The 9,311-nt window shown below is 29.5% G+C and overlaps 1 protein-coding gene across 1 annotated transcript in view; it reads left to right on the top strand.

Annotated features, from left to right (window-relative positions):
• LOC127741475 (la-related protein 1B) overlaps positions 1-3,182 on the top strand; it is a gene marked incomplete in the record, with an annotated part of 3,716 nt that extends 534 nt beyond the window's left edge. The window contains 6 exon segments of the mRNA XM_052253981.1: positions 1-122; positions 524-1,028; positions 1,106-1,265; positions 1,370-1,460; positions 1,976-2,047; positions 2,166-3,182. Coding sequence (XP_052109941.1) covers positions 1-122; positions 524-1,028; positions 1,106-1,265; positions 1,370-1,460; positions 1,976-2,047; positions 2,166-2,426 — 1,211 coding nt within the window.
• Positions 3,183-9,311: the final 6,129 nt, after the last annotated feature.

The raw sequence follows: 9,311 nt of genomic DNA, 5'->3' as shown, positions 1-9,311 counted from the left end.
CTTCTTCGTCGGAGGTCATGGATGCAGATTCTTGGCCGGCGTTGGTGGAGTCAGCCAGGGCTACGGCGAAATCTCCCGCGCTATCGGAGACTGCTGCGAAGGGCCCTGTGCCGGAATTGCAGGTTGCGATTTTTGTGTTCCTCCTTTCAGATTTTGATTTGATTTGGATAAATTAAATCACATTGTTAGTAATTTCAATTGTTACATTATTTATGATTGTTAAAGCTTTCAAATCCTTTATCGGAGGAGTTCTTAGCTGACAGTGATCGAAAGTTAGAGAATAACCTAAAGAATAAGAGAAAATAAACGAAAAAGAAAAAAATGGTATTGCTTGTTATTTTTAGGGCACAATCGGGGTAGTTCTAATTACGGAACAAATAAAACAGTAGTTGATGTCACTGAGGATTGAGTATTGCTAGAAATTGCGTTTGTTCCCCTTGATTTTACTTTCATGGATGTTAGTTATTGTTTGTTTGTTTAATGTACACACTGATGGTTATTTGTTTTTGAGTGATAATTATAGAATACTGGGAGCTCTGTTCCTTCTTCTCCACAGAGGCAAGTTAAGGACAATGCAGGCATGAGCAATGCAGTGCCGACTCACCAAAGGACATTTAGAAGGAACAATTCAAATACCTCCTCTAATGGAGGCCACCCACAGCAACATTCTGGTCCTCAAGGTTCTGTCACTGCATCAGGGCCCCAACACCATGGCTCTAGGACTGGATTTGGGTCTAGTGACCACCCTCAGCAGCGTAATGACCATCCTCAGCGTAATTCGTTTAGAAACCGGAATGGTGGTCCACATCCTCGTGGAGATGGGGCTCACCATCATAATTATGGTGGCAGACGTGATCAGGGACATGGGCATCAGGACTGGAATGCTCATCGAAACTTCAATGGCAGAGACAATTATATGTCACCGAGATTTGGTCCGAGGATGGTGCAAGCTCCGCCACCACCTCCTCCTAATCACTTCTATGCTGCACCCCCACAGATGAGGCCTTTTGGGGGCATGGGGTATTCTGGTAAAATTTATAAACGTTAACATGCTATTTAATGTTTTAGTGTATGGATATGTTCTGATGTTTACATGCATTTTCAGAACCACCTCTTCAGCAGATGGTGTACATGCCATCTCCACACCTGGATTCACTAAGAGGTGTTTCTTATATTCCTCCAATACCACCAAATTTGATGTATTATCAACCTCCTGATCCGCACTTGTATACAAAGATAGTGAACCAGATTGATTATTATTTCAGGTAATGCTCATATTTTTGTTAGCTACAGTTTTCATTTGGTTGCTTTACTGATTTTAATATGATTTGGAAAGATGACTGCATACATGCAATAACTGGTTTTGCAGTAATGACAATTTGATCAAAGATCTGTACTTGCGGCAGAACATGGATGATCAGGGGTGGGTTCCTATAAGCTTGATAGCAGGCTTCAAGAAAGTAAGCTATTGTTCTTCTGTTGTTTCTAGCTATTAACTATATTAACTACTCCTCTGCTCCTTTTCTATCATGAATGGGGTTGTTTGTTTGAATTTATAGATGATTAACACCGTAACTTTTTTATTTACTTATTATCCATAAATAATCAATCTACTCTTGGAGTATTCAATTATGTCTCTGTTATATGTACTTTGATGCGACATCTGCTTTGTTTGAGAACTTTCCTAGCAAACATACATGACTATGATTTATGTTTCTATGGTTGCAATATCAATATTCATTGAATTAGTGTTGATAGATGGAAATTGATATTACAAACACATTGTATTTAAAGTATGCATATTAAAAAAATGACAAGATAGAAAAGGTGAAGACCTTCTCAAAAATAGTAATCTATCTTAAGATTATATGTAATTATTTAACCTTCTAACTATCGTGGAAATTTATTTGTTGCTGGATATTTGAGTTGTGTAGAATCATCTGCAGTTAGATGACCATTAGTTTGTATTTAACAGGTTATGCAGCTGACTGATAACATCCAGGTTGTGTTGGATGCTGTTCGAACTTCATCCGTCCTTGAAGTGAATGTATATTTTCTAAACTCATTAGATGTCAAGTTCTTAGTTCTAAATTCTCAAGGTTGAAGGATTTTTTCATATTTATTGTTACGAAGTTTAATCATATTTGTTTTTATTTCAATTATAGGGCGACAAGATAAGGAGGCGAAATGATTGGGCCAGATGGCTCATTCCCCCTAATATCATGAGTTCTCAGACTGTTGGAAGGTTGGCAGAACAGATTCAAGGCATTGCGCTAGAGTCAACTAACAATGACAGTGCTCAAGGATTAGATGCTTTACAGAATAGGCCATTTGGGGAATTAAATAGTCAACTTCTGCCCTCCACCAGCGATGGTGGTCAAGCTGGGATTCAGGTTTCAAATCACTCAATTTCTGCGCAAAACTAGTTTCAGATGTTCTAAAAAAGATTTTTTGGAGAATATTCTTAGGGCAAAATGGAAAGCAGATATCTATCATGGTCTTAATTTTTACATATGGGTGGTGCGATGCAATTTCTCATGAGGTATATAGAAAAACATGATTGAGAAATGGGAAGGAAAAATCCCTCAAAGAATAGACACAATTTTATACATTATATCAAAAATATATATATACACGGCTGTCCTACTCTGATGGCATGATGGTGGTTGTTTGTTTAAATCAGGGGATTTGTTTTTTTACTTTCTTCTTTCTTTTTCCCCAAACCTTCCCCTTAGCTATTTTTTAAAATCTTTGGGGTCAGTTTCTCTCCTTGTACCTGCTATAATTGGGTGTTGAATGAGTTCTCTATGCTGCTGCAAGTGAAGGGTGAAGATGGCTGTCTGTGGTGGAGATTGTCTCTGCAACTGCTTAACAGATGATGATTGCATGATTTTGCAATCACATGTCTGGAATGACTTGGTCTTTAGACCTTTTTTTTTCTAATTTGTTTTTTTTTTTAATTTAAACTCACATTTTCTTAGGTTTAGATCATCCTTAAGGGTTTATTTTATTTTAAACTTATGGGGATTATGATAGACTTTTGAAGTTTGAATGATGTTTAACTGATCCTTATGACAATTTATTTTTATTATGTAATTAATTTGATTTATTGTATGATGTTGGTATACTTTATGATGACTTATTAACATTAATTGGTATGTACTTATGAATTTATTCGGTTCCATGTTCGTTCAACATTTTATATAATTTTGATTTTTTTGAAAAAAAAAGTGTTTTGAATATTACCAGTTAGCAATTGTATTCTAAGGTGTGTTTATGGCAATTTTATATATTTTTAATTTAAATTTTTGATAGAAATTTCTTACAAATATTCCGCAACTTTATACAACTGTCCAAGAGTTACATATTACAAGGAAAGTTCAAAAACTAATGGTAATAACTAAATGTCAAATAGGAGAAAAATTGCCAAAAAAAAAAGAAGAAAATTTTGGCGAACTAATAACTTCTTGATTCCACGACATAATAGTAGAACATGATTTGATTCCACATTAACACTAAATAAACTTGGCATAATAGTAGAACATGATTTGATTCCATATTAACACTAAATAAACTTGGCATAAAAAATGGGCTCTTAATACCAGGATAGCCCAAATAGCAGACTTTATACAATAATTTATACAAGTCAGTAATATGATACATATGGTTTATACAATAATGAGTAAAGTATTGTTTTTGTCCCCAATGTTTGGGATAAGTCTTAAAGTTGTCCTTAACATTTTAATCGTCCTATTTAAGTTTCTAATGTTTCAAAATTGACTCAATGTTGTAACAGAATTGACGGCAGGACAAAATTGAGACGATTTTGAAACATTAGTGACTTAAATAGGACAAAAACGTTATGAACAAAAACAATACATAAAAACTTTTTAATTTAATTTTATCTTTCAATAATATTAATTTTTTAATGTACATAATATTCAATTGTTTTTTAATTACATCTAAATAAATTACACTTAATCACATTACTTTCATTTTAAATAAATTTATTTTTTTATAATTTTAAAGAATTTTGATACATTAGAGACAAAAGATATAATTTATATTTTATTATATATATTATTTATTTTTTTCTGCAAGTTTATATACTAGTCATTCTACAAACATTTCATGATAACTAAAAATCTTTAAGAGTAAAATTATAAAAAATTAATTTATTTAAAATGAAAGTAATATGATTTAGTGTAATTTACTTAGATGTGATTAAAAAATAATTGAATACTATGTATAGTAAAAAATTGATATTATTGAAGGATAAAATTAAAATTTATTTCTATGTATCATTTTTGTCCCCAACGTTTTTGTCCTATTTAAGTCTCTAACGCTTCAAAATCGTATCAATTTTGTCCCGCCATCAATTCTGTTAACGGATTCCTAACGGCAGGACAACGTTGAGTCAATTTTGAAACATTAGGGACTTAAATAGGACGATTGAAACGTTAAGAACAACTTTGGGACTTACCCCAAACGGTAAGAACAAAAACGATATTTACTCTACAATAATTTATACAAGTTAGTAATAATGGGAAAATTATCACGTATTTATGTTCTTGTGTACTATCACGTTTCCAGCAATATTTTTTATCTTCTAGTGAGTTTTGGGATTACCATATTAACTCTTGAAGTAGATATGAAATTATGTAATTAGCCAGCTGAAAATAGTTCACATAGAAATAGCAGGATAGTTCGCTTCAAATGTTTGTGGCTTAATTAGCGGCCTAGTTTTGACTCATTCAAAGTATATAAGAATAGGAGATAGAACGGCTCAACATTCCTATTTGCAATATAGAGTATTTAAAAATATTTTGATTTTTAAGTAAATTTAAAAACAATTATTTTACATATTAATATTATTATAGAGCAGTAATTGAATATGTTAAAAAAATTAATACCGATAAGATTAAATAATTTATTAATAGGAAGGAAATTAAGTATAATTAGAGTAAATATTTATAAACTATACAAAAAATTTTATTCAATCTGTATTTATAAAATATNGTTAAATTTAAATATGACTATATATATATATATATATATTGTTTTAAAAATTATTTTTTCTTTGTACTTTATTTCCTTTATTTGTCTTGTTAGTTTACTATTATTTTATTGTTTTAAATTATGATTTGAAATTAAGTGCTTTCTTCTTTTAAAGTAATATATTCAAACTATATTCTCTTATTACGTTGTTTTAGTTATTTTGTATTTTTAAATTTGTTAAATTTTCTTGATATATTTCTTATTACTTATTTGTATATCCATATATATGAAAAATTTTAGGGGATCAATAATTATTGGTATTTTTTGTCATTATTTAACCAGTATAATTATTAAATTATTTTTAACAAATAAATTTTATTAATTTAGATATGCAAATTTTAAAAAATATAAGTACAAACGGTATTAATTCATGTGTACAAAATTCTAATAAATAAGAAAAAAATACTCCAATTTTAGTTATTTTATTTGCAATTATGTTATTGTATATTGTAACATGTTGATTTTATTAATTATATGTAAAATTTTAATATAAATTATATCTTTTTAATAATTATTAAAATATGTTTATAAAATAAATAATATATCTATAATAATTATTTAAGAATATCTATACAACAAACATCATATACATATATATATGAAAAAATGATAATATTACTCTCAAATTAATAAGTAATAACACCACTTTCTCTTAATTATACTTTTTTATTTTATCTTCTTTCAAATCTATTTCAGAAAAATTATTCAAGAATATTTATATAATAAAATAATAGTAATACAAATTAAATAAATTACTAAATAATAAAATTAAAAATTTTAAAAATATGAAGTGAATAATTTTTTTTGTACATAGCATGAATATCTATCTTAATTTTGACTTTATCAAAAATTTATTTAACTTTATCAGTATGAATTTCTTAATATATTCAATTACTTTCCTGTAATAATATTAAGATGTAAAATAATTGTTTCAAAATTTATGTGAAAATCAAAATGTTTTTAAAAATTTTATATTATAATAAAAATGTTGAGCTATTTCATCACTTATCTGTGTAGTTAATATTTTCTTACCAAAATTTTTTATTTCATGGCATCACACAAAATTTGGAGCCAATTTTCAGTGAAAGCAACAAAAATGCAACTAAAAGACCCAATATTATATCAGCTAAAACAACTTTAGTATATAAAACAGAGCTATTTTTCAGCCGGTTTGGACAAGTAGGAGAATTTTGAACCATTATAAACTGACCAAAGTATGAACCGGTTGTATGCTCAGCATGGGTTCTTGCCGGTGCTATTCACATCAAGGATTTTCCATCAATCTACGCTATTTACATTTTTTAAAATATAAAGATTCTAAATAGTGGAATCAAATGTTCCGATCAAGTACAACGGAATACCTAAACATCTTCCAATATGATACATATGGTTGTATGTTATGTTTCAATATTTGTGTTTGTGTGCGTGACTTGGTGGGTGATTGAAGATGGGACTATACAGTGCATGGGGGTAGCATTGAAGGGTGGTTGAAGTTTTTTATACCGTTATTAAGCATGATGCCCTCATGTAATTTAGTCAATTGTGTCCTTTAATTCGAATAGGTGTGGATATTCTTTTCTTCTGAAAATTATATAAGACTTATATGTGCATAGCATAGTTGAGTTTTGGTAAATCTTTTCTTATGCTTGTTTGCTCTATTATGTTCAACAATTGAGTAATTTAATTTCTCCTTTTATCTAAGAAACCTTATTTTTAGATGACAAGAAACTTTAACACACACACATGAGAATTGACTTGTTTCGCCCGCTCTTTTTAACATATAAACATATTATTTACATGAACACACACTAAATGCAAAATTGATGATACTAGCTTAACAATCCAAGGTCTAATAAAAGTTAGAGAGCTTATATTATATAGAGTAAAGTATCGTTTTTGTCCTCAACGTTTGGAGTAAGTTCCAAAGTTATCCCTAACGTTTCAATAGTCCTATATTTAAGTCCCTAACGTTTCAAAACTGACTCAATGTGTCGTTAGGAATCCGTTAACAGAATTGACGGCGGGACAAAATTGAGATGATTTTGAAACGTTAGAGACTTAAATAGGACGAAAACGTTGGGGACAAAAATAATATATAGAAATAAATTTTAATTTTTTCCTTCAATATATCAATTTTTTACTATGCATAGTATTCAATTATTTTTTAATCACATCTAAGTAAATTACACTTAATCATATTACTTTCATTTTAAATAAATTAATTTTTTTATAATTTTACTCTTAAAGATTTTTAGTAATATAAACTTGCATAAAAGAAAAAAATAATATATATACAATAAAATATAAATTATACCTTTTGTCTCTAATGTATCAAAGTTCTTTAAAATTATAAAAAAATTCATTTAAAATGAAAGTAATGTAATTAAGTGTAATTTATTTAGATGTAATTAAAAAATAATTGAATACTATGTATAGTAAAAATTAATATTATTAAAAGATAAAATTAAATTAAAATTTATTTTTATGTATTGTTTTTGTCCCTAACGTTTTCGTCCTATTTAAGTCCCTAACGTTTCAAAATCGTCTCAATTTTATCCCGCCGTCAATTCTGTTAACGGATCCCTAACAGAGTCAATTTTAAAATGTTAGAGATTTAAATAGAACGATTGAAATGTTAAGGATAACTTTGGGACTTACCCTAAATGTTAGAGATAAAAACGATTCTTTACTCTATTATATACTATTCTTATTATTGTAGACCTTTGTGATTGTAATTTCGTAATTAGACTTTTAGAATTTAGTTAGTATGAAATCTGTTGTATATACGAATGTTTAGGTACTTTTTCTGTCCTTTTGATTAACTTTCTTTAATCAAATTCTTTTAAAAAATCAAAAAATAAAAAAGGGACAACTCATTTAACGGATTTTTTATTTATATAAATTAAATAATACTATTAATTAACGATTTTCATAATATCCAGCATTTTTTACTTAAATATGTTGCATTTCACATTTTATTTATAGTGTAAATGAATTAATTTTACACGTATTTCGTTCACACCTTAAACGAAATACGGTCGACAAAGCGACACGTGTATATTTTGTTTACACTGTGAACGAAATGCGTATAAAGTTAATTCATTTATATTGTAAACGAAATACAATAGGACAAATTTTCAGCAGTTATAAAAGGGTGTACAACCCATTGTATTCTTCACAACAAGTTCACTACTTCCTTCTAAACCTTTTCCAAACTAGTCATAATGTCTACAAGTAGTGTATATTTCGTTGTGTGTGTATCCCAATTGCCTTACGAGGAACCGAGATAACGGGGTCAAGTCTGAGTGTGAGAATTCCGTGTTGCTGCGTACACGGCGAGTTGCCTCGTTGTCGAGACTGAAGAGTCTAATATTGAGGCACCTAAATCATAATGGGAGAAAAGAGATTGGAAGGATAGGGTATAGGATGCTAGCCCTGATGAGAAATAGAGTTTTTCGATTTCGTCTGTTTCAACTACATGACGACGAGCATGTGCGACTGATGTTTGACATTCATGGTAGAATTGTGTAAACAAGTGATGAAGCTCTACGCAGAAGTTGGTGATGTTAGTGGCGGTGGATTTGAATAGTCGAACTTTGTGTAGGATGATCCGTCCCTCACACCGCCGCCTATCCATGTTACCCAAACAGTGAATTTTGGCTTCTTCTGGACCTGTGAACGAAACCCCTTTTATAGGCATCACTAAACCTATTTCGTTTATAGTGTAAATAAAATAGAGACGTTACAGAACACGTATGTATACGTTATACTATCACCTCATTTTCAACCTTATTTCGTTTACAGTGAAATAAACGTAAATTTAATTTGTTTACACGGTAAACAAAATGTGATATGTAATGTATTTTAGTAAAAATGATGGATATTATAAAAATTGATAATTAATAAAATTATTTAATTTATATAAATAAAAAACCCTCATTTAACTCATCATCACTAAGACAAATTAAATCAAATAGAACTAATATTTTATTGGCTCGTTAAAAAAGTAGAACTAGTGTTTTCAATTTTGACTCAACATTTAAGATGAGCTAATTTGAACTCCAGTAATCTCGTTTTGGCGGCTCTAAATAATAACCTCTGAGACTTTACTCCAATCCCAACTTTTAAGACTCTTAGCTAGGCTCTGATTGGTGAGTTTATCGACATTAAATAATAATGCTCAATCTACTTTTGGAGAATTCGATAATGTCTATATGTACTTTACTTAGAAGACTTCTAGTTATGGCTTTCCT

This window comes from Arachis duranensis, chromosome 1, assembly GCF_000817695.3.
Source record: "Arachis duranensis cultivar V14167 chromosome 1, aradu.V14167.gnm2.J7QH, whole genome shotgun sequence".
Classification (NCBI taxonomy): domain Eukaryota; kingdom Viridiplantae; phylum Streptophyta; class Magnoliopsida; order Fabales; family Fabaceae; genus Arachis; species Arachis duranensis.
This window is presented reverse-complemented; position numbering and strand designations above follow the sequence as displayed.